The sequence below is a fragment of the Ursus americanus genome, chromosome X, assembly GCF_024610735.1.
Source record: "Ursus americanus isolate L20-20 chromosome X, mUrsAme1.1.p, whole genome shotgun sequence".
In the NCBI taxonomy this organism is placed as follows: Eukaryota; Metazoa; Chordata; class Mammalia; order Carnivora; family Ursidae; genus Ursus; species Ursus americanus.
Genome location: NC_142164.1, coordinates 95,840,364 through 95,867,267, shown reverse-complemented (window position 1 = coordinate 95,867,267; position 26,904 = coordinate 95,840,364). Strand labels below are relative to the sequence as shown.

General features: G+C 35.1%; 1 protein-coding gene across 11 annotated transcripts in view; it reads right to left on the bottom strand.

Moving 5' to 3' along the window:
- The window catches only part of DMD (dystrophin), a 2,097,152-nt gene that overhangs the window by 1,199,735 nt on the left and 870,513 nt on the right, over nucleotides 1–26,904 (bottom strand). For all 11 annotated transcript variants that reach the window (XM_087859359.1, XM_087859361.1, XM_087859356.1 and 8 more), the window contains 4 exons: nucleotides 12,354–12,464; nucleotides 11,793–11,966; nucleotides 8,824–8,979; nucleotides 3,834–4,004 (listed from right to left, as the gene is read on the bottom strand). In XM_087859359.1, coding sequence (XP_087715485.1) covers nucleotides 3,834–4,004; nucleotides 8,824–8,979; nucleotides 11,793–11,966; nucleotides 12,354–12,464 — 612 coding nt within the window. The remainder of the gene's footprint in view (nucleotides 1–3,833; nucleotides 4,005–8,823; nucleotides 8,980–11,792; nucleotides 11,967–12,353; nucleotides 12,465–26,904) is intronic.

The window sequence follows — 26,904 nt, the reverse complement described above, 5'->3', positions numbered from 1 at the left end:
ACAAAGTTTCCTACTGTAATTTCCCATTTCTTTAGTTTTCTAATTTATTTGTGCTTGACCAGATGAATCATATGTATCTCTATAAGCCACTCTGGATATTTTTTTCTGGAACTAGATACACAATAAATAAGTGTAATTAAAATAGAGTAGAAGTAAAGCTCAAAGGATTTAATTGTAGTCAATATATTTGAACGTATGCTCTGTTTGAATAAACTAAAGGTCAAGTAAATACTTCATTAGTAACTAAATTTGATGTATAAGATTATTTTTATTTAGACATTCAAATATTTTTATGTGTAAATAAATATAATTTTCTTAGATCAACATAACTGAAAGAAATTCAGTAGAAGTAAACGAAACACTTTAAAAATAAACTGACTCTACATATTCAAATTTTCTCCAAGTCAAAAATACTTGGAATGATTGGCAAGTACATTCAATGTATTGCATTTAAATGAATACTCAATTTATTTTGAAAAAAATCTGACATTTATCCTTTGAAATGGCAGACAAGATTTAACAGTTGGAGTCAAGTTCTCCATCTACCAAGAGAGCATGTGAAATGAGAATGTACTACGGAATCACGGGGTTTCACGTATGAGTTTGATTTTTTTCATCTTAAAAAATTATCATAAATGTGACTGCTTTAGATCTGTAGGTCACATGTTTTTGTTATATGATTGTGACTCTTGAAAAAAGGTTTCAGCACCCTCTAAGTGAATTTATTTATTTATTATTTTTTTAAAAGATTTTATTTATTTATTCGACAGAGAGAGAGACAGCCAGCGAGAGAGGGAACACAAGCAGGGGGAGTGGGAGAGGAAGAAGCAGGCTCATAGTGGAGGAGCCTGATGTGGGGCTCGATCCCATAACGTCGGGATCACACCCTGAGCCGAAGGCAGACGCTTAACCGCTGTGCCACTCAGGCGCCCCTACCTACCGCATTAGCAGCTTAGTGTTTCAAAAGATCCAAAAAAAAGTGGTAAGTTATTATATAAAAAAGAAATTCCACTTTTCCATACTTTTCTCTCGTTGGATGTCAAATTAGTATTGCTCTTTGGTTTACGGAAAATACTTCCCAGATGGACTCAATATGCTGACGCATCTCCAGACCACTCAAGCCTTCTAATATGACAAGAATAATCTAGAAATGTTTGCCAAGTTAATTATATGATAGTATGATATTTTAATGATTTTATGGTAAAGCTAATGCAAAAATATCTCCTTAGGTGACTTACTCATTGGCCTTAAGGGACTGTGGAATTTGAAGTTCTTGTGTGCCATACTTTCATAGTTTCTACCTCAGTCAGTTGTAAATTGTAGTCAGAATTTTTAAAATCCCCTTTACTTTTAGCTCTATTCCTTTGTGCACCATTATGGTATCATTCCAAATTATATTTATAAAGCTACACCACTGTTATGAGCTGAAATAAGTCCCCTCAACATTCACATGATAAAGTCCTAACCCCAGGACTTTAGAAAGTGACCAAATTTGAAGACAGGAAATTTAAAGAGGCAATTAAGTCTCTAGACAGGGAAAAAACAATTTCTGCCATTTAAGCTACCCATTTGTGGAACATTGTTACAGCAGACCTAGCAAACTAATATACCCATTAAATTGGATATGAACAATCAGAGGTATTTTTAATGGGAGGGTGTTTTAACGGAGGGTGACTGAGAAGAAAGCCTAGATGATTTTCACGTATCCTCTGCATGTACTACTACTTGCCCCCTGCATATTTTACTGTATTTCATCCTCTAATAGATCATAATCATTGTCTGGGTCTTCTTGTTTGTTTATGAGTACTTAATGGTAGGAACTGTCATCAGTAGGACATGGGTTTTTTATAAAGAGAAACAGAGGATGAAGGTCTTTCTCTTTTATTTTACTTTTTGAAGATTTTATTGATTGAGAGAGAGAGAGTACCAGCAAAAGCACGGGGAGGGGCAGAGACAAAGGGAGAGAGAGAATCTTAAGCAGTCTCAATCCTGAGGGTGAAGCCCCACGTGGGGCTCTAACCCAGGACCCTGAGACCATGATTTGAGCCAAAACCAAGAGTCGGAGGCTCAACAGAGAGAGTCACTCAGGGGCCCCAGTATTTCTCTACCTTTATCTTATGATGCAAAATACAGGGTGATACTGCTGGGGCCAAAACTGCTATGCATCCCCCAGAATGTATTCTCTCTTTCTCAAACAAAATCTACTCATCATTTTAGTAGGACACATTGTCCACCCAGTTAGGACCCATCTTTTGCTATCTTCCCTAGAAACTAAATATGGTCATGTGACAAACTTCTGGCAAATGAAAGATGGGTAAAATAATGCACAGAGCATTTATAACCCATCTTTAAAAGAGAGCTGGTTTCCTCCACTTTTGGGTTTCCCTCCCTTTTGTGGGCTGGGAGGGAGGTGTGGTGGTGACCAAGTTTTACCATAAGAATACAAATACCCAGAGGACTGCAGAGCAATACAATGAAAGGGACCTACCTCTTGGGAGAATTTCGTGGAGCAAAACTACTTCCCCTATCCAAAACTATCTACCTTAAGTGACAGATATAAACCGCTATCTTCTTGGAGTCGTGGTATTTTTTGCTTATTTCTTACAGCAGCCTAGCCTGCATCTAAGTACATGATTGCCATTGGTTCAAACTAAATTATCACGCAAAAAAATATAATACTTGCTTGGGTAATAAGGAAAAAAATAAGGCCACTGTAATTTTTAAGCTGTACCCTCTGTACTTGCTACTAAAATAATCTCATAACATATATGATCCTGAGCTAAAAGATGGAATTTAACATCTTCTCTCTACCAATAATTCTGAGAGGGAAGAAAAAGAAATCATTCACTACTATTTACTTGAAAAATATTTATGTAACAACATTTTACATTTACTTGTCCTCTGAATTTACATAGAGAAAATCAGTTTTCAGTTTTGGTGGAATGTATGGTTGTAAGTTTTTACATAATGCAATTAAAATTTCCCAACTTTGGATAATCTAAATAGCCTTGTTGAATTAAAAAAAAAAAGCATAGATCTTTTTAACATCTCACCGATACAAGCCAGTGTTTGCTAATTAAAAAAAAAACCAACGGGGTAGAGTGCAGCTATTTTTTTTTTTTTAAATGCCTAATGGCTCAGCAAAGTTTAAGGTGAAAACATATTAATATCAGCTATCTCCTTTATATGAATGCACTTTCAAGTAATCTAGTAATGAATCAACTGAAAAAAAAATTAAGCTATGAGCACCCTGACCTTACATTTTAGGGGAGCAAAAATATCTGACTGGCTGTCAAGAGACAGAGCAAGAATTTACCAGCTAGGATTAAAGAAAACCCTGGGCCCTTTGGTGGCGGAAATGACAGCGGGCGCACCGATCCCTTGAGACTTTTTTTTTTTTAAATTGTGACACCAGCAATCTGCTGCTCTTGTGAGTACTGTCCAGCCCAACTGTGTGCAGTCTCTCCATCCCTGCCCTGGTCACAGTGGTGGAATCCCTCTAAAGCAGTCTGTCTGAGGCAAGCTAGGGAACACTCAATCTCATCTTTGGATTCACTTTCTGACTAATGATGAATGTACTTTTAAGGACTTCTTCATAACCTCCCTAATTCTAAACAAGCTTTGGGGAGATTCTTACTAAAGCCGCCTGCTGGTTTTACCATGATTCAGAAATACGGAGTTAAGCTACTGATGAATTTTTGAGGAAAGGGAAAGTGAAGCAAGATAATGCTTGTATTTCCACTATTGCTCCACATTAATAGTTTCTTATAAACTCACATTACCGTGTGTTTCTTTGTGTCTTAAAAATAACCTTCAGTGATATGGGTTTTTACCTTTCCCCAGGCAACTTCAGAATCCAAATTACTAGGCATCCCTTCAACTGCTGATCTCTTTGTCAGTTCCGTATCTGTAGCTGCCAGCCATTCTGTCAGGGCGTTCATTTCCTTTCGCATCTTACGGGACAATTTCAAGCATTTTTCCAACTGTTGCTTTCTTTCCGTCACCTGAAAAGAATGATAATAAAATGTAATTTAGTTTACCCCTTCAATTCAGATTTAGTTATAGCCACTTAACAGGAACTTTAATATTTCTGTCATTTTAAAATAATATTTTTCTTACTTTTTAAAAACAATATTTTAGAAAAACAGTATAGTCTATTAGTGGTGAATAAACACAGTCTAGGGAAGATGAGAGATCCTTTCTCCAAAAGACTGCATCCAGTACCAGGGAGGGAAAAAAAAAAGCAGCTGTAATTATTTTCTTTAATACAAATGAAAACAATTTATGGTCAAATTTTTTAAATATACTGAATGATGGAAGTATAGCTGAAGAAATGATGGATTTCCTGTAGAAAACCTTCAGTCATCTGCAAGTGGATAGGCAAAGGCTACAATCCTCTATAGACAAATGAGGTTTGCTCTTGCTGGTAAGGAATCAAAATGTAGAAAGAATACGGTTTCTCTCAAGAGGCAATACTTTAATACTTAAAATGGTCAATTTTATTATCATTGCATCTGTAAAACTGTCTTACGTCTGCAGAGAAACAACACAAAGAATAACTCACTGCCCCTTTAAGTATATTTTGCCACACAATGGGGGTAAAAAAATAAATTCCAAAACAAAATTTTCACCCTTATTAATAGAGAAAATCATGACCTGATTTTGTGTTCCATTTCTCAGTGTTTAGAACTAAAACCTTCAAAATCACAGTCTTCCACATTCTCATATGGAGCATTAACAAATCTGTACTTCACCACCACCTCTCCAGATGTGCCTATAATTTGTAAGTGTTCAGGGTCTAGGTTGGTTGGTTTAATAAAAAGCCCAGAAACTCTTCTGATCAATCTATCAATCTATCTATACACATACAATCACATGCACACACACACACACACACACACACACACAAATATAGATATGAATATATAAGAATCCAGCCATAAGCATGAAAAATGGCAAAGTAAGCATATCTTTAAAGAATTTAAAATGCTGCAATCAAAATAAACACACCGAAACTTTGATATGAATTCCAAATACTCGACAAAATGTATTAGTTTCTTTAACAGAGGTATCTGTACATTAAAAAAAAAAGTGTTTAGGCTGCAAATTCAATTTTTTTCTTTTTACAGATTTCCCCCTTCAGGGAATTAAAAGCATCTGCCCTTTTGACTGTAAGGCTTTTATTTGTGTGCAGGAGAAAAAATATATACCTTACAGTGTGTTTCCATGCATAGTTATTTTTGCTATGCACTATTGGTAGAAAAAGAATTCCAGATTCAATATTTCAAAGAAATCCTATCTTCCCAGAACTAATGCATTATTGATTTTTATTTATTCTGTTTTGTTTATATCCAGCTAAATAGATTTTAATAAAACAGGAGACACTGCCATCTTAAGGAAAATTGAGTTTTACATTTTGTGTGTGTGTATGGAAAAGGGATACATTTAAGAGTGCCACCTGCAGTACAATGCCTCAGCAGTCACTGGTTGATGGGAAAATGCACTAGGCTGATAGGACTATTGCTACATGTGTTTCCATAAAAATCAAAGCATAGAGAAGCCACACAAGAAACTCTTGAAGTTTTATTCATTTAATCATTAAGCTAAGTTGATGCTAATAAACAAAATTACGTTCTGTAAGAAAAGTGCTATGGACTGAATCATATCCCCCCAAAATTAATACGTTGAAGCCTAAATCCCCAGTGTGACTGCACCTGGATATAGGATCTTTAGGAAGTAAGGTTAAATGAGATCATAATGGTAAGACCCTAATCTGATAGGATTGTGGCCTTATTAGAAGAAGAAAGATCTCTCTCCCTCTCCTTCTGCTTCTCCCTCTCTCTCTCACCCTCCACCCCACTTCCTCCCTCTTCCTTCTTTTCCGTCCCCCCACCCCCACCAGGAGAGGTCACAATGAGAATGTGGCTTCTGCAAGCCTGGAAGAGTGTCCTCACTAGGCTGACACCTTGAACTTCCCAGCTTCCAGAACTGTGAGAAATAAATGTGTGTTGTTTAAGCCACCTGGTCTATGGTATTTTGTTATGGCAGCCTGAGCTAACAAAAAAGTAATATACCTTGAATTGAGGCAAGTACAACCATATAAATTTTGAAGATAATTAAACTAGAAGTGTTGTCTTTTTTACGTAATAATCATAATCATAATCATAGTCTGTTTAGTTTGATTTTGTCAAATGAAACCAGTGTTGTTGAAGGTGCTTCAAAGATTTAGATGCAGACAATATTTTCTTAGAGAAGGATTACCTGACATTTTATATATATTCCTTTTATTATTGTTTCTTAATCTTTATTTCCAAAATAAATTTTTGCCCTACACTTTTGCTGTATTCTGTCATGCTGTTAAAGCTAAGTATGATTTCTTAGTCATCTTTCATTTTGCTTTCATGCTATTATTAAGTGCCAAATGGCTAAATAAACATAAACTTTCAAATGTATATTTTCAGGGTTAAACAGGGCTTCACATCTTCGGGAGTGTCATTCACTTCCTAATTATATTTAACTCGGGGCACTGAGTCTTCTGACATCATTTTTATTGCTTTAAATTCAATGACTATTTCATGTAAAATTTACTCTTGCAAAGGCAAAGATTTTGTGCAAATTCTTCAAGGTAAAAGGAAAAAAAAAGGCCCAGACAACAGTTTATATTTGAAAAAACAAAGAAACCACCTTTCCCCAAAATGTACATTTTCTTAATAAAAAAGTACCTATTAATACATTATTTTAGTGTAAAGTTACAGAAGGTCAAATTATAAACTCTTGAGTATGGAGAATAGCTTTCCAGAAATTAACAAATTGTAGCATTAGGATTACTATTAGAGGTTCTTCAGTTTATGTTAAATATAGAACAAGTGGCACCTGTAAAGGTCTATAAATACTAGAGGAGATACCAAATGCAGATACAACTTCACTATCTGTGGTATCTTTAACACAATGATAAACTTCGCCACAAGGATTTAAGGGTCTTTTATTCCAGAGGTAGCTTGGTGGGCTATAGAAGCAGGTGAAATGTATTTTATTTCAAGATGATTCTCCCGCTTTGCTATTTATTGTGTATCAGTGTTCCCTACTTTTCGATCCAATGAGAAGGAAAATACTTTGCCATAACGTGAGAGTAAGCTCTCTTTCAAAACATGTGAAATATAAATTCGAAGGTTTTTAAAATACAAAAATAAAGACCATCAACTAAAATGAACAGTTATTTCCAGATTTCCATTTTAATCTAAAATTCACTTTCAGTAAAAAGTAAGTTGCAATTAGTAGCTTTAAGACACAACCATCTATCTATTTACAGGGTGAAATGTTACAAATCTGTGTCTGCATGGCTACTTCACAAATATGGACACAAATTTATATTTGTGTCAAAGATGAAGTGACAATTTTCTCACTAATGTTGTTATATTTAATAAAGTCAAGAACCTGAGCTGTTAAAATATATTCTGTTCTCCTCATTGATCCCAGTAAAGCTCTTTCAGTCAGAATGGAATTAAAATGTATGCATTTTTATTTTTTTCTGCTTTGGCCCTTATTTTATTTTATTCATCTTTCCCCACTAAGCATTAGGAAAGTGAAACCATCCCAGAGTACTTGTCATTTAAAAGTACTTGCTTACATAATATAATTAAAAAATATTACTAAAAAAAGAAAAAAAAAAAGAAAAGTACTTGCTTAAAGTACTTAAACTTGTATTTATTCAGAAATGGCCATAAATGCCAATAATAGATTACCTTATTTAGGTAAGTTTAAGAAAATAAGCATGGTATTTATTAATAAAATACATTTAGTCCCTCAAATACCACATATGTTAAGCTATCACCACTTTTTAAGGACAGAAATGATTATTTTATTACTACATTGATACTTTAAACCTTAGATGAGCACCAAAAAATATTTTAGAAAGTTTAGAATAATGTAAAATAACAGCACAGAAAAGGACAGATAAATCCTTGATGTTGACAATTCATGCCTTTATAACTACTTTTTATGATTACCAACATTATTTTGAACCATCAAAGTTTTAAATCTATAGGAAATATACAAAGAATATTTGATTTGAGGGAAGTGAGATAATTCTCCTAGTCATTCCACAGTTTTGGAAAGGGGATAGAGAGATGTAAATATCTTTAATTAACAGTGCCATGGAATTGGTCATTGGAATCTATCAGGACAAAAATACAATGAATAGTCACAGAGCAATAGGACTTAACTGGCTATCCATTCTACCTTATTAGCCAAATGTGTTGGATTAGGCAAGGCTTGCCACACAAGGAAGTAACTTCTACAGAATGTGACAACTCTATTACACCTAATGTGGTCTATGTGGAATGTGTCAACTCCATTGTATCTAAACGTAAGTAAGTTCATTAGTTTATAAAAGGCTCTAGCCTTTAGGTCATCACAAGTAAATTTATACAATGAGAAGGCCAAGTTTAGAACAAAGAAACTCTTATACAACTATCTGATGGGCCAGTAAGAACCTCTCTGAGCTGTACATATTTTTTAATGCAGATTGGAAAGAAGATCCGTATTGATTAATTATTGTTTCCTACTAAGAACTGCACAGGGGAATCTGTATCTCTGACTATGCATAAATGTACATATCTATCTATTGAGAGAAAATGATTAAGACTTTCTTTTTTTTTTAATAATTTTTATTTTGTTATATTAGTCACCATACAGTACATCCCCAGTTTTTGATGTGATTAAGACTTTCTAAGACATTATTTGTGCATCATCACTGCCTCTTGCTTTGCTATTTCAAAAGAAAGTGGTAAGTAGCCCGTGTCTGTGGTTTCAGTGAGCACGTACCTTTGCTCCCAGCTCATTATAATGCAATTTCAAAGCCGTGACTCTTTCATCAAGCTCTTTGGGGTTTTCTGTTTGCTTCTTCTGTACAATCTGACGTCCAGTTTTTATTACCATTTCCACTTCAGACTTCACTTCACTCAGACTTTTATACAAATTCTAAGTTCAAACATAAAACAAAACATAATAATAAGCAATAGTGTCCAAATTACACTGCAATAGTTAATAAAAAGAAAGAGAGGTAGAGATCACCTTAATTGCCCTTCGTGTTTGCAGTTTTAATGGAGTAGCATTTTACCGGATTCACTAGACAATCAGTGGTGGCCAAGACAGACACATTCACTGCTGTTCTCACACATTTAGTGGGCATAAAACATTTAAGTTTCCAGATCATAATTTCAACATATATTAATTAAGTCATACGTAAGGAAGGAAGGTAATTTTAAATATGTTAATTACATTATACAAATGTATTTTCTTAATGGGGCTGATTAATTATATATAGACAGACACAAAAATATTATTTAAAAATTCACATATATATCACAACCCTAAAGAACACACATACTACTTCACAAAAGTACACTGCTTTAACAAAGTCTCATGAAACACGTGTCATCACACAAAGTACTTTCCTGGAAAGATATGTGTGTGCATGAATGCATACATGCACACACATATGTATATGTATATATATGTAGACAGGCATATATAATAGTTTACGTTATACATTATTACTTTAATTCGTTCAGTGGTAAGTGTGAACAACTACCTGTTTTATTGGTACTAAGAAATAAAGTTACTAGTAGGTAATTGCTTTTTCTTGGAATTAGAACAGAACTTGGGTTGATCCTCTCTTCTCAGTTTAAAATCAATGCCTAATAACACTTTCTGTAAAGGCTGAGCAAATATCTTATTCGTTAAAGCTACGTACATAATCCATTTCCATCTTAATCCCTTCTTTGACAGTTGTTTTGTGTTAATATTCCTTTACTAATAATTTTGGGTTCTTCTCTGAGCTTTCCAGATGATTTTTTTTTACTTCAGTTTACTTTTATCTTAGAAATTATCCATATATCTCGGTATGTAGAAACATTCAATCAGTAACTGTATGGAGGGAATCAACTGAGTGAATTTTAGAATCAGAGTTATTTCCAAATGATTTACTCTTTAAACACTAAAAAAAAAAATCTCAGTGATTTACCCTTACATTGAAAGTTCAAAGAACTGTTAGCCATTAACACCATGCCATTCAGTATGCAGAGAAAATATTTATCACTGAGGGATGGAAATATCCTTTATATTTATTTGCGTTCCTGTTGGGAAGACATTTTTTAATTGAACAAAAATTTCTTGAAGGCAAAGGCAATGACTACAGTGTATGCAATAGGCCATCTTAAGTAATTTAAAAATATATGAAAGTTGTAAAGAAAAGATATCCTTATAGAAAGACTACTTGAATTGCTAATAACATTTAAACCAGAATCCGAACCAAACTGAGCAAGAACTTGAAAATGTTTCACTGTAAAGAGTCAGGGCACAGTCACAGCTGGTTCCCGGGGGGGTTGTTTTCACCTCATCTTTACTATGTACCATTAGAGACCTGTTCATAGAAGGGAACAGCTGTCCCTTTGGGAATATATTTAATCATGATGACAGTATACTTGGGTCATTTTGCTTTTGATAATTTTTGCAAAATTTAAGAGGAGATATGTTTCTATGAATCCCTAATGTTGCTCATCTAATATCAGCTAATAATTATACATTATTATATTCAAATTTTCTTTTTCAGGGTAGGAATATTTATAATAATGATGCCACTAAAATGCAGTCTGTGTTATGAAGAAATGTCATTGCATAAAAATATTTTTTTGTTAAATGATACTTTCCCACTCACAATATGACTGAAAGGCATCTAAAGAGTTTCTTTTAAATTTATGTTATGGAGTAAATACAGAAACAATACCTAAAACACAAAGTACTAACTAGATAACCTTTTTTACCTTTAATGTTAATAATATTCAGCACTTTTATTTATTTTATTTTTTTTAAAGATTTTATTTATTTATTTGACAGAGAGAGAGAAAGCCAGCGAGAGAGGGAACACAAGCAGAGGGAGTGGGAGAGGAAGAAACAGGCTCCCAGCGGAGGAGGAGCCTGATGCGGGGCTCGATCCCAGAACACCGGGATCACGCCCTGAGCCGAAGGCAGATGCTTAACCACTGCACCACCCAGGCGCCCCTCAGTACTTTTATTTTATGTGAATTTCTACTCTTAGCCCATAGTAAACACAGAGTTAAGTAACAGTTGTATTACTCCAGTAGATGCCCTCACAATTAAGCCTTATGTTGTCAGAGCCATCATCTGACTTGGCGAATATCCAATAACTGCAACAAAGGACACAGCTCAAGATTCCGCAACCCTGTGAAGATTTATGCTACAAACTAATCACATGCCTTTCATGCCTTTTTATTCTGTCTTTGAGGTCTGGTGGCATTTCAGTGTATACCCAGCACTGACGTTGAATGGAAAGATACTAGGGTTTGGGGAAGAGCTTACTTGGTTTTCATTTCTGGAATAGTTTTTATTATGGTTGCTGTTGCTGCTGTTTCTAGACTATTTCTTTTTAGAATTTCCATTTAAAAAACATATTCAAAGTACTATAAACATTAAATAAAGGTAGTTCCTCTTATATTCTGCACAGTCCTTAGAGAATTACAGATTCAGAAAAGACACCTATAGAGGATGTATTCAAAGGCTACTATTTCAGTAAAAGTTCTTGTATCTCAATACACCTGTGCTAACTTTTGTTTTTAGTCTTTAAATTACATAGTATTAATTATTACAGTTATCTGAAAACAATCTTCTATTATAAGGGACGATCATCAACACATACCTCTTTTTTTTTTTCACAGACTGCTTAGTAAGGAAAGTCAAGGAGTAGCTGTGTATTTGTCCTCAGAAATACATACCACACAATGATTTAATTGTGACTGTACTACTTCCTGTTCCACGCTCTTTGTTTCCAATGCAGGCAAATGCATTTTCACTTCATCTAAAATCATCTTACTTTCCTGTAGACGTTGCTCAAAATTGGCTGGCTTCTGGAATAATCGAAACTTCATGGAAACATCTTGCAATTTTTTCTGTAAAGACAATGTAAGAAAGCACCCATGTAATTTCACATTCCAAACAAGCAGTCAGATTTTTGTTAATAGATTTTTCTTTATTCCTGAGGATATACAAGATTTTAAAAAAAGTAAAGCAATTTTTTTCTACTTATCTAGCACAAAGAATGCATACATTTGGGAGAACTCAGTAGTTGTCCTTAATGTGATACTAAATACAAGGTAATTTATTAACCGATTTTATCCTTAAAATGTACAACCCCCCTAAATCTCTATTATTTATCATATTGTAGTTTTCAAATAATGCCCTTAATCCCAATTTTTCTAATAACCAAATTGTCTAATATAGACTATGATTTAATACCCAACAAAAACAAGTTCTTTAGTGTATGCAGGGGTATGTACCTGTGCCACATCAATTTGGGACAGTACCCTCTGGGCAGTCTCCTTTCCCTGGTTATGTTTCTTCATTTCTTCTAAACTGATCTCATGACTTGTCAAATCCGATTGGATTTTCTGTTGGGAGGACAGCATTATTAGTCAGCATGCTCTGCAGGTTATTGCAAAGAATAACTCACTTGCCAAGAAGATGAAATTCAGGAACTCTCTTAAAACATTATTACAATGTAGCCTCCTTTAAAATGACAATGGTTTTTTTTCTTTACTTACCAAAAGTTATCAAAAATGAAATAGCTTATGTCTCTCCTATTTGGGTTATTATGAAAAAAGAAATTATCCTTCCGAGTCCGTGATAATGCATAGCTATTTCAGATATTTTCAGAAGGAAATATCTTTTTATATCTAATATGAAAGACTGATATTCTTTTATCTTTGAATTTACACTCAAATCTGACCAAAGACAAGACATACACATATACACACATGTATGTTTATGTATGTATATGTGTGTATGTATGTGTGTGTGTGTATGTGTGTATATATATATATATATATATATCAAAGCTAGCTGTGACAGGATAAGATATAATGAGAAAGTTCCATGTGGACAATATTCATTGTGATATCTACTCATTCATTCTGCACTATATTTCACTTAAATTTCAGGGAAATTATGGATTTAGGAAAGTGAAGTTAAATCCTTTAATTGGCCTTGTTTTTTGTCTGTTGGATACTTAAGAGCTCCCTAAAGAGACTGATTTTTGAACTTTAAATAGCTATAAAAATGCTGTATTTTTTATACTGAGTAGACATTTTTGATCAAGTTCTACTCAAAAGTATGTCTGTATTTGACTTGTACACTTCTGAGCCTGCTTCAGGAGTCAGTCAAATCATGTAGTGTGCAGAGACCAAAACAATAAATTCATTCATTTCTTTCTGCCAGTTTCAGCAAAAATAAGTAAGTTGTCAAATTATTCTAATTTAAATATCAGTTGCTGTCAGATTATCACAAGCAAGTTAGAAAAGAAAAGGATTAACTTATACTACGGTGCTCATAAAATCTTCATGCAAAACAATTAGCATAATGCATATTAGTGTAACCTAATTTATACCAACTGGAGTCAGTTCCAGTACATATTACTAGAAAATAACATCAGTGTGATTAGCAGTAAATTGCCACAGAGAACTACAAGCCTGCAATGAGTAGTGCGAATTATCCTAAGAAAATGGGTTGAGTGGCGAAGGAGTTACTTAGTATACAAAGCTATAAATGTACACATATGCCTTAATATCATTCCTTAACATATTGAGCCTAACAATTATAAAGACAAATGATAAATTACTTAAGTAATTACAATTCTGGCATAAAATAATTAAGAGCAAGGACTCATGCAAATATGTACTATATATATATATCTTCACTGGTTGAATTACTCCCTTGTATATAGGTATACACTATTGTCCAAAAAGCATAGAGTTCGGGGGTTAGGGATTCATGTAAGCACGTAATAAGATTACTCACAAAGTTATAAATGCTAAAGAATCTATACAATTTAATGGGGGTATGTAGGACAGAGTAATTCTTAACAAGGAAGTGAACAGATGTCATAGGAGAGGTGATGTTAAAGCAGAACTCTGAATAGTTAGTAAGCATTGCTGGCAGTAGCAGATGCTTTAGGGGGAGGGTTTACGATCATGATATTTTAAATGGAAAATACCCCCTCAAAAAAAGTAGGTCAATAACAACCATGTCTGTGCCACATAAACCTAACCACTCCCAAGTCATAGATGATTAAAACATGAACAATACTTATGCCCCATTAGGTTCTCTTAGAACTGACAGGACAAAGTCTGGCCAAGCTCTGTGGGTGCTGAGAATAGTCACATATGCTAGGAGACTATGCTTATGAAGTCTCCAGTTTCCAGTGTCCATTGGGGAGTAGCAAAGGTTGATGACTCGAAAGAGAAAATAGATGCCAAAAAGTGAGGTATAAGCAAAAATACTGATGGCTTTCAATCACAGACTGAAGGAAATGGGGCATTTTCCACAGATGGCTGTAACAACAGTTCCCATACTATGTGCTCTTCTTACCATTTCCCCCGTTAAGAGGTGGAGTTTCTTTACCTCTTTAAACCTAGGCTGGCCCTTTGACTGCCTTGACCAACAGAAGAGGGCAAAAGTAGTGTTTTGTCAGTTAAGGGAAAAGCCCCTAAGAGGACTAGCAGCTTCAACTTCTACCTTTTTGGAACACTGGCTCTTAAGATGTTCCCTCTTGGAACCCGTCTGGCATGTTCTGAGAAGCCTAAGCCATGTAAAGAAGCAGTGGGTAAGTGATTCAGTGAATGATCCCAAGTGAGCTTTCAGTTACAATAAGCATCAACTCCTAGACATGACTGAGCCACCTTGGATGTCCAGTCCAGTTGAGCTTACCTGCTGCTGCAGAGCTGGCCAACAATTGCCTATAATCTCATGAGAGATCCCAAGTGATAATGATAAATAGCTGATGCAAACGACCGAAACACAGGCTCTAGTCCATTCCTGAGACAAATTTTATTCTTGCCATGAGACAAACTTTTTTCTTTCTTCCTTCCTTCCTTTCTTTCTTTCTTTCTTTCTTTCTTTCTTTCTTTCTTTCTTTCTCTCCCTCCCTCCCTTCCTCCCTCCCTCCCTCCCTCCCTCCCTCCCTCCCTCATTTTTGTTTTTGTTTTAGTTAATTCAATTGTGTTATTTCTGCCTCAATGTTCTAAGTAGTATACTGAATAAGCAAGGAGATAGAAGTTTTTAAAAACAGAAGCATTCCTGATTAAGGGAATACAAGGTACTCAAATGAGGTAATAAATGGCATGGAGGGTTTGGGAGAACTGAAATAATAAATACAGAATGAAGCACAATAGCGAAAATATAATTGGAAAAGTTGGTGGGAATGAGGTATTTAATAACCTCATGTCCTATATGCAAAACTCTAACTTTTCAATATGAAGAGAAAGTTTAAAATTTTAAGTTCATCAGAATCACAGATAATAGTTTTACTGCTAATAGTTACCAAGAGAATGTGATTATAAATTCAGTAATACTTTGAAATGAATTTGAATTTTATTAATCACTATATACAGTGTGCACCTGTACAATTAGTATTTATTTTAGTGTACTCAAACATTAGAGGGCCCTAATGAGGGCCAGGAGAGAGCCATGGAAAACAAGAATTTAAGGGATATGGAGAAGAAGTAAAGCACCAAAGAAAGAAAAGGAAGAGTCCAAGAGAAGGAGAAGCAGAACAGCCAGGAAAGAGAAAGGGTGCCACTTCAATCAAGTGATGTAAGAGTTTTAAAAATGAAGGAAAGGTCAAAAGTGCTAATTTGGGACACATCAAATGAGGGAAGTTCTAACAAGTGTACATTAGCTGGCCAATGAGCACTGTAGCTAGAACAGAGTCAGTGGTAAGAGCAAAACTTAGCTTTTCCAAGGATGAAACTTGAAGACCAGGAAATCCTCATCTAAAAATAGCTTAGATTATATTTGAAGAATTTTGTCTCTCCACATAATGTAATATGGTCAATGAGACTCAAACACATATTAAGGCTATGTAAAAGGAACCAAGGGATGGGAGAGTTTGTTTTTAAAAAAATAAGATAATTGATTAGAAAAATCCTGTGGGAAACAAGGAGTAAAGAGCAAAGATCAATAATCAACAAAAAATACTGACAGAAAGAGAGGTGCTACTTTTTCAGAACTCAAAGGTAAGACATTAAGATCATTTTTGATACAAAAAGGCAGAACGGGCTTCTTACTTGATGCTTTCTATAAATCAGAACAGAAGAGTGTTAAGAGAAATCTGAATTTAAATTTCAGGGCTCTGGGGGCACCTGGGTGACTCAGTCAGTTAAGTGTCCGACTCTGGATTTCAGCTCAGGCATGGTCTCAGGGTGGTGAGAAGGAGCCCCACTGAGCCTAGCCTCAGGCTCCCCGTTCCACAGGGAGTCCACTTGAGATTTTTTGCCTCTCTCTCTCTCTCTCCCTCTGACCCACCCCCTTGCTCACATGTGCACGCATGCACTTTCTCTCTCTAAAATAAATAGACAACTAAATAAACAAACAAATCTTTAAATTTCAGGGTTCTGTATTACCACCTGAGCACCAAACCTTTGTGAACTCCATTTTCTCCTCTCTAAACTAAGGATGAAGATGATAAGCCAGTAATGAAGCATTATCAGCAGTCCTGGGAAAATTCTCATGTTTGCAGTAGACAACTACACTGGTTTTGGTAAAGAGATCAGATGTTACAGTGTATGTAAAAATACCTGCTCAAGTTTGCACAAATATTTACTTTCAAATTGTGTCATGATGTATTATTTATTTATAAGGAAGAGATTCTTTTCGTATCCATTGAGGAAGAGAGAAAAGAGGGTTGAGGAGTCATCTAAAGGAAAGTGATGGAAGTTGTACAGTCATAGTGGAAACTAGGGATGGAAATTGATGAGAAAAAAAATTTAAAAAAAAAGATACTCAGAGCAGAGTGCCCAAATTATGCATCTGCAACCTTATCTATCCACATGTTTTTGAACCCCTTCATTTTTCTAGTACTCTTCTCTTACCCTTCTAGTATAAAAGGCTAAAGGAATATGTGTATAATTCACTTTTTCCTCTACTAGTCAAATCCATATAGTGAGAACAACACTATTGCCCCTATTCTTAATGATCTTTTGTTCTAGGAAGATAGAACATAGAGATATAAATTAAAATTAAAAAGCAGAAATACATGTAATATAATTAAAAAAAAAACAAGCTATATGACAAAAGGGGCACCATCATTTCTACTACAGAACCTGGTAAAATTTTAAGAAATTATCATAATTTAAATTACATATGGCTGAGAAGAGGTTTCGGAGAGGTAGAGAATAAGAAAATGGGATCTCATTCCAGGCTGTGAGAAATGTGCTAGCAAAGACTGGGTTTGGAACATGCAGAGTGTGTATGCTCTGTTTCAGGGAAGGAAAAACGAGATGTGGGTAGAGTCAGAATTACTTTGGAGAGGGGGAATTGGTGTGAAGCTACTGAACCTTACGTAGCAGGGCCCTTCCCTTACAAAGGACTCTTCTAAAACTCAGCATTTAATTTTCAATTTCTAATTGGTACAACTTTTTTTTTTCCTTAAAGACTGACCCTTCAAAGCTGCCTCTAGTAGCCTGGCATTACAAAACAAAGCCGAGATAACTTAAGTGATCACTGAAACACGGGTCTTCTGATGGTAAATTCCACACATGACTCATAAACAACAGGGACGACAATGACTTACAAAAATACAGCCCAGAACTGAACCTTTATTTGTCACCAGAATATGTGAAGGACCACGTAACATGTGAAAGGAAAGTTTGGCAATTTAGAACTCAATGCAAAGCATTACATGGACTTTGAAATATTCATATTTATATCAAGCTTTTAGACAGTGTTGAGAGGCTGAGTGTCTGTACTCTTAGAAAGATCACCACTATTAAAATTATTAGAATTGAAAAACTGGTTTTGAACATCATCTAAACCTGAAATTTTAACATAACTTACAGGCAGCATTTTTAGAAAAATTCTCACATCCACAGTACTGTTCTAATATGATTAGAGATCTAAATTTCTTTACAAATTAAGTAAATTATATGTGAAAAAAAGCCCAGTGAGTAAATATATTTGGGAAATTAAGGATAAACATGTGTCTGTTATACAGAGTATCTCAGAATATTTCATATACTAATACACACTGTGATATCAGGAGGAATATTTCTCTGCTCAAATTACCCTTTTGTTTTCTCTCCCGTGTGCTCTTGCTTTAAAAAAAAAAAAAAAGGTGGGGAGCCTGGGTGGCTCACTTCATTAACTGACTCTTGGTTTCTGCTCAGGTCATGATCCCAGGGTCCTGACATTGAGCCCCGTGTCAGGCTTTGTGCTGAGTCTGGAGCATGCTTAAGATTCTCTCTTCCCCTCTCCCTCCGCCCCTCCCCACTAGCTCACGTGTGTGTGTGTGTGTGTGTGTTTCTCAGTCAGTTAAGCAACTGCCTTAGGCTCAGGTCATGATCCCAGGGTCCTGGGATCGAGCCCTACATCCGTTTCCCCCCCCCCCCCCCCCCCCCCGCTCAGCTCAGCGGGGAGTCTGCTTCTCCCTCTTTCTCTGCCCCTCCTCCGTGTTTGTGCCCTCTATCTCCCTCTGTGTCTCAAATGAATAAAATCTTCAAAAAATATGTAAAAGCTGTATAATGTGAGTTCTATTTTCACCCAAGATATACGTCTACCAGGATATGGGTGATAACTGTTTAAAGAAAACCAACGAACTGATCTTGTGAAGTTGTCAGCTTGTATTTATATAAAATCAGTAATTTCCAACAAAAACAAAATGAAAGGAAGTGGCAGATCAAGGCTACTGATTTCAAACACCCACATACGCTGTAACAGGAGTTCTCAGTCTAATACCCTTCAGGATCACTAGATTTTTTTTTCTTCATAAAGTAATATAAAGCAAATTATGACATCATGCCATTCCCAAGAAAAGACATGTGACAATACTGCAATTACATTTATAACTAGCACTATACACAGAAAGCAGGAAACAACAATGGAAATAGAAATAACCATTTTTCCATTAAAGATGGTAAAGGGCAAATTATAGTGCTAAAAATTAATCAAACTTTAAGGACATTTCCAATATAGCATTTAACCATTAACTGAGAAGAGAGCAGGCCTTTTCACCATGATTTACCTCATCAGACCATTCTCATGTATCAAATTAATGACAAAATGGCAAGCAAAATGAAGCTGTAGCTATTGAAAGTATTTAATGGAATAAAGGATGCTTTCTAGCAAATAATTGCTGGAGCTTTTGTGATGTCAAATAAAGAAAATGATTCCAGAGAAAATAACTAAAATATTTCAGAAAGAAAAAGTATTAGAAGATGTCATGTTGAGACAATTAATGGAGAAATGTAACACTATTAGATTAGTCATTTTAAAACAAATCACAATTCTGAAATTGTACCCTCAAGAAGAGGAAATGGCCACATATAATATGGACTCACAAAATTAAAGGAAGAAAATGTACTAAAGGATCTTGGATTATTTGTACTTTTAAAACACTTGGGAATATGAAAAAAAGTGCACTACTTATGGTAGTGGGCAAAGAATTTTGGAAAGTTTTAGAATATACATTTGAATATTTTGGTAGGTACAAAAGAAAGAAGAAATTCACACAGGTTTTTTTTATTACTATTTATAGAAAGATCCCATAAGTTAATTAGACAAGATAGAAGGCATGTTACCTATAAATTAAGTTTTGTCAGATGCAGAAGTTTTAACTTTTCTCAGGAATATGCAACAGGCCAAAGAGCTTTTTGTATTATAACGACTTAATTAGAGGCTGTTTTCAGGTCTGTAAGGCACTTTGGAACCCAGCACGTATTTAATAAGTATACACATAAATGTAATAGTGTGTGTGTGTGTGTGTGTGTGTATATATATACACACACATATATACATATACATGTGTATGCAAGTTTATGCCAAATGGCGAACATTTTAATATCACCAAAATAAACTTAGCTGTTAATTCAATTTTTTTTTTAAGATTTTATTTATTTATTCGACAGAGATAGAGACAGCAGGCGAGAGAGGGAACACAAGCAGGGGGAGTGGGAGAGGAAGAAGCAGGCTCATAGCGGAAGAGCCTGATGTGGGGCTCGATCCCATAACGCCGGGATCACGCCCTGAGCCAAAGGCAGACGCTTAACTGCTGTGCCACCCAGGCGCCCCCTGTTAATTCAATTTTAAGTACTTTAGTGGAGCTTTATGTTAAGAAATTTAAGAAATTAGCTGATGACCATCTTCTTCTATCCCCCTTCTACTACTCTGATAGTAAATTTGGGACAGAACCATTTAAAGCCAAAAAAGTGAACACTGTGTGGAATTACTATTCCTTGTAATATATCTGAGAAATGATGCTATTCATAGTTATAGTAACAATGATGGTAATGATAATAGAACAGTCCATTATAAATCTACATTCTCAAGCAATTATGATTACTTTTCAAATTAGGTAAGTGCAGAGACAAAACTTCAGGAGAAAAGTGGAATATTGCACAGAAATTTGAGGAAGTGTAGTGGCTACAGGTTAATTTTTTTGCTTGATAGAGAGCTAATTATTAAAGTGGTGAAAGCAGATCTGAGTTATGTCCCAGCTTCAGTGAAAATGCTTTACAAATGGAATCCATTAAGTATATCCCACTACGAACAACTAAAATATTATAATATTACTATTTAAAGTCTTACAGTGGACACCAGGATAGTCAATAATAAACAGCTAACCCTTAAGTTAATTTCAGGTTATTTAACAAAATTCCTCACATTTCACCCTTGACTATACATCTAAACAGACTAAAAAAGCTGATGGTAAGCTGAAATTAGTTTTTTAAAGATTTTATTTATTTATTTGAGAGAGAGAGCAAGTGAGAGAAAGCGTGAGCAGGGGGAGGGGCAGACAGAGAGGGAGAAGGAGAAGCAGACTCCCCGCTGAGCAGGTAGCCTGCCTGAGGCTCTGATCCCAGGACTCCGGGATCATGACCTGAACCGAAGGCAGATGCTTAACTGACTGAGCCACCCAGGCGCCCCTGAAATTATTTTTTAATATACTATTTGAGATATTCTCTATTATATGGTCTGTTTTAAAATCAACTTTATCAAGGTATAGTTTATCTACCATAGAATTCAATAAACGCAAAATTCAAGAACTTTTAGTAAATATGGATTTGTGCAACCACTGCCACGATTTGATTTTTAGAACATTTCTATAGTACCCTCAAATGATTGTATGTGTACATTTCCAGTAACTCCCTATCCCCATCCCTGGTTTCAATCAATAATCTAGCCTCTTCAAATATTTTCTTAAGGCTAAATATTTGACTTACCTTCCTCATTAAATTATGATAATGATCAAAAGAAAACAATGCAGATGCTTTGAAAATAGTCACCATTCGCAAAGTACAGTCCCTAAAAGGACTGGAATACCTGGAAAGGCTGGAATATTTACTTTCACTAATCATTCCTTCTCATGTGAAAAATTTTATTGTGTACTACTCAAAGTATTTTTAAAGTGTCCTGAAGTTCCAAAACTTGGCAGTATCATAAAGCACTATGACAAGATATTGTCATGCTACGATTTTTTTTTTTTGTCATGATACCATTAAGTCCCATTTTAAAGATGGTTCTTCATGATTATAGTAAACTTGACTGGTCAACAATTCTTTGATTTTCATCTTTCTTCCCTGCTGTCTTATGGTAAGATGGCAAAATCCATTTGGGGCTTGTCCACTTTTTTTTTTTTTAAAGACTTTATTTATTTATTTATTTGACAGAGATAGAGACAGCCAGCAAGAGAGGGAACACAAGCAGGGGGAGTGTGAGAGGAAGAAGCAGGCTCCCAGCGGAGCAGCCTGATGTGGGGCTTGATCCCATAACGTCGGGATCACGCCCTGAGCCGAAGGCAGACGCTTAACTGCTGTGCCACACAGGCGCCCCAGGGCTTGTCCACTTTTTAAAAAAATGCTCCTAGCACATTTGTCTGGCATGTATTTAGTGACTAAATGTGGTAAATCTTTGTGGAATTGAATAAATTCACCAAATACTTATTGAGGATCTTCTAGGCAGTCCTGATCTCTTACAGACTGAACTTTGGTGGGTAGGGAATTGAGGTCCACAGGGAAAACAACAACAAATAAACTAATTAAAAAACAAACAAAGAAGCATCAGATAGTCATAAATGCTACAAAGAAACTTACAACAGTGACTGTGATACCAAGTGTTATCTGGGTGTGCATTTTAGATTTATAACTTCACTGTCAGCTATTTTGGGAATAAATATCTATTTGTATAAGAAAAATAAGACAGAAAAATAAGACAGAAAAAATAGGTTGAATCTAAACTGCCTCAAAATATTCAGAGTACTTCAAGAGTCTTCACTGTGACCATAGCATTACGCAGCTAGCTTCACCTTTTGTATTTAGAATGCATAGTTTTTCACAACAGGATGCTGTAATTGAACTGCAGAATTAAGATGTATACTTTTGAATTTATAATATGAAAGATGTCCATTTCTTTATTATTATACATCCTGTGAGGACCTGATATTGTGCCATTTTTCGAAATATAGTCAGTGATGTGTAGCATATTTCTAATCTTTTGTATCTTCTGTAACACTTGCTTGCAATTATTTCCCACACTATTAAACATATTGAAATGGTAATGGTCATTATAAATTGGGGAGTAATCAGTTCTATACGGTAACACACACAGGTAGCATTGCAATGTTAGAACAGATTTAAAATTAATTGTGTTATGTTTACCATCATATTTATATTGCTAGGTAAAAAGAAAAGAAAACATTTCTGCCATGCCTATATGGGGTTTAATATTTGAACCCTAATGTCTGTAATAGATCTCCATATTCTCCTTTGATGATTCAATTATTCCATTATTACATAAATCCTGAATGAACTCTGTTATGAGGGTTTATACTGTCTAATTCATAAATCAGCAAAGTAGGCTGTAAAGTTAGACTGTTCTGAGTCGTTTGGCACTCAAATGTGCCTATTTACACCGTGAAAGTCCTTTTTATTCTATAATGAAATCGTAAACTTAATCTGATAGACCAAAATCTGCATTTAGATCTTTATTTTTTTAAGCCATTGATTTTGATAGTTTGGAATGCTTACATTTTAAAATGGCCAAATATATTTAAACTGAGTTCAAAGATTTAGCTTCAATAAACACAGGAAGACCTCAATTATGAATTGTTTTGATGTGTGGCTAATGTAGTCAGGTTAAGTTAACAGCTTGCTTTAGTAAAAAGATCCCTCTTTTCTATTTGTTGACACTAAGTTTTAGCTACATTGCTGATGGGATGGAAAAAGAGACAGAAGGAAGAAATTTGGTCTGTAGTGGACCTGGAGTACCCAAAAGTCCCAGCTTGATGAGCGAAATATAGCAGCACTTTCTTTGTTGATTATGAGGTCCTCTCCTTTGATAATAATTTGTTTCCTAAATTGCTTCAAATTTTTCCCCTCTACTCATGCACATAAATCTACTATGTGGGAGATGATGCTGCAAAAGATGGGATCAGGAATCTGCAGGACAAAAGAAATAGAATAGTCGCGCTACTGCAATCACCGCCAGGCAGCGCACTGCTTCTTGTGGTAATCTCAGTGATACCGCAGTATTCTCTATAAAGTGTGTATCATCAACATTTCATGATATAGAGCATTTCAACCGGTACCCACGTTGGCTTGTTCTTACATACTGGAGATTCGAAATTATGAAATTACTGGCATAATTGGAAAGAAAAACTGTAGACTGAAATGTCTTCATAATTTTAAGAATTACAGACATTAAAGTGGTTATTTGCACATGATTATCATGGCTCCTACAATGATTTAGAGGCACGTCCAAGGTGACTGGCACATTAAGATATGTGGAATTAGGGGACAAAGAAGAAAATAAGAAAACCAAGCCAAGTTCATCTTCAAACATCCATGCTACAAATTCTATTTGCCTGAATTAATTCATTTCTCCAGGAATTCTCAGCTATGTTTTCTACCTTCATTCATTTCCCATAAGAGTAAGGGGATAATCAAAATAGAAGAGAGTCACCCCAACTCCCCCCCATTGAAATCTTGACAATGTCATAGGTGTGAATATCAAAGAGTGAGTGGTAAGAAATGTGATGTGAGGAAAAGACTTTGGAGCAATTCAGCCATGACCAATAATGAACTCTCCAGAGTCGATCTCAACCTTTGCCACATGTAAGAATACTCAGGAGAATTTCCAATAATTCTGATGATTGAGTCTCCCCAGAGATTCTGACATGACTGGCGTGGGGCGCACCGTGGGAACTTCGATTTTTCTTACAGATTGTAAGTGCTAAAAACTAAATCTGTGTTTCAGTATGTTCTGCAGGACACTTAAGAAGTAAATAACTATATTCATGCTATGTGCTGCTTTGTAGTTAGATAATTTGATGATTTTATACTGTAAAATTCTTCTTGAAGAACCACTTATTGGTTTTTATATTTTAATCATATTATTTTTGAAATAGTTCTCAAGTGTCTGATGTCCGTACCTAGAAGATAAATTTCTCTATCTAGAAGAGTTCCTCCCACTTGCTTTATTCTATTTGAATCAATAAGATGTTACCTTATTTTTGTATTTTAATAAAAATCTCGCTTTAAATGGCCTGGCTTTGGGTAGTTGATGCTATCTGTGGTCAAACGATCTGAGATTTTGGTTTGTTTAAGTGTTATTGATTGAAATAAAATACTCCGGTCACTATATGCTCTGACATCCTCGCAGTATGTAGTCTTATTGTCTAAAAGGTTAGGCTTTACTCCTATGAGGTCTTGTTACTAAACAAAACAGTAAGTATTTTTAATCTGATTTAGAATCGGAGGGCCCAGTTCTGTAATCATGACAGATAACTGATGAATGAACATGCTGAGGCAGTGGGGAGCTCATTTCTGCCCTATAGTTACAAAGGCAAATGGAATGCAAGGACCCACCTTGATCTACATTTACTTTTATAAATAATAGGAGCACACCTATTAGAAAGTTATATACACTGTATATATGTTCATAATACTGAGAATTTGTTATTCCTGAGAATCTCAATCTTAAAAGGCAGAAAAGAAGGCTCTAGTAACAGATTTAAATTTAGCAGCAAAACTACTACTGCACCACACGGTGGAGTCAGACATCCACAAATCCATGGTGGCCAGTGTGTGACAGGAAATCGGAGCACATTATTTAAGATGACCAAATACGGTAATGGCATTCATTTTGTCTGGCTGGCTTCTCAGTGGCATACTAAAACAAGTACTCGATTTCTGAAAAGGGAAAGCTAAGTCCACCTAATCTTTTAATCAACAATAAACTTCCATGGAAATTGAAAGAAGCAAGTTGTTTTGTATTAAGACAAACCATGAAAGTTAGCCTCCATGATATACACCTAGAAAAATGTCATTTTGGTGGCATTCTCAGTGGCTTCTTTGTCTGACAAACTCTGCTTATGTTCTTACTTCACAGACAACCACTTAACTCTCTCCTTGTTTCTTTCAAGAGAGTTTCAAACTGAGCTTCAGGAAATGTAATCCTTGAAGTAAATCTGAGTACCAGATAACTTTGTTCCAGAAAACAATTCACTTGCTGTCATCTTAAAATAAAATCTTAGAGAAGAATGTTCCAACAGCTTTCGGGTGGCCTGCATTTTCCAATATTATATATTACTAGTCGGGGAATTCAAAGTCAAGAATTATCTTGAAAATGCAGGTGCAACTAGAAATGCATGGAAAATGGATTTGAGCTTGTTAGTGCTCTAAAATTCCGTTTTTCAAGTAGATCTGAAATTTCTTAATTGACTTGTGTGCTGTTATCCGTTAAGTATTTTGAACTGTTATAATTAAAAACATTTTTACCACAGCTTTTTTGTGAAAGCCAAACAAAACACTTTATATTATGGTATTAAAAAAACTAGTATGTTATATTCACGTTTATGGAATCCTGCATTCATAGCTAAACAAAAGAGAACACTCACAGTCCACAACCTTTTCAACTAAACAAGTTTTTTTTCCCTAAAAGCTCCATTTGTTTCTAAGACAATAATAGCTATTGCATATCTCATACTTTCATATTGCTACTCATACTTTCATTCGATAAGCCTTAAAAACTATATATTTATAGTGCAAATGTCCAATTTTAATATTTAATACTTACACTGTTCAAAATTTCCCTTAATTATATTCAGAAATTTATAAGCAGTCTTTAATCAAACACTCCTCCAAGTTTATGTCACTGAATTTAAAAAAAGAAACAATTGTATTCTACCTTTGGTTTATAATCATGAAGTTCTTCTCGGTAATAATTTCCCATTCCTGTCATGCATTTTTCTAAAGTCTGCGTATAAAATTTTCTATGTGACTCAAATTGGGACGGTCTTAGGAAGAGCTAATGGTTGAGCACTGGACTAATGTAAGCTTAAAGAAATGCATATACCAGGGAGTTTAAAATCCTCAACAGTGTTTGCTATTCTCTCCCATTTACGATTTACACTTGCCCCAGTGAAAAACTATCATAAGGATGCTGTCATCAGGATTCCCCTAAACTATTCTTTCTTCTATTTCTTCTAAACTACTATTCCCCTGTTGCAATGGTCAATGAGGAAACCCTGTGCCCTGGATTTTGTAAGCCTATCAAAACCACCTATACCCTGCCTCGTGTTCTCAGGGACTTTCTTGGTCAAACTTTGACAATATGGTAAACTACCTCATGCTATTGTGTACAATGATGCTCTGGGTACCAATTTAACTATGATTCAGTGCACTATAATTGCATTGTAACCATGATTTGTAAATCTAATACTTAATCCAAAAATTCATTTTAAAATGAAAACATTCAGGCATCTCTACCAATTAGTGGGGAGAGGGCCCTTGGGATGGGTAGATAACCTTCTAATGCCCCTCACATCTCAACATACTGGTCTGA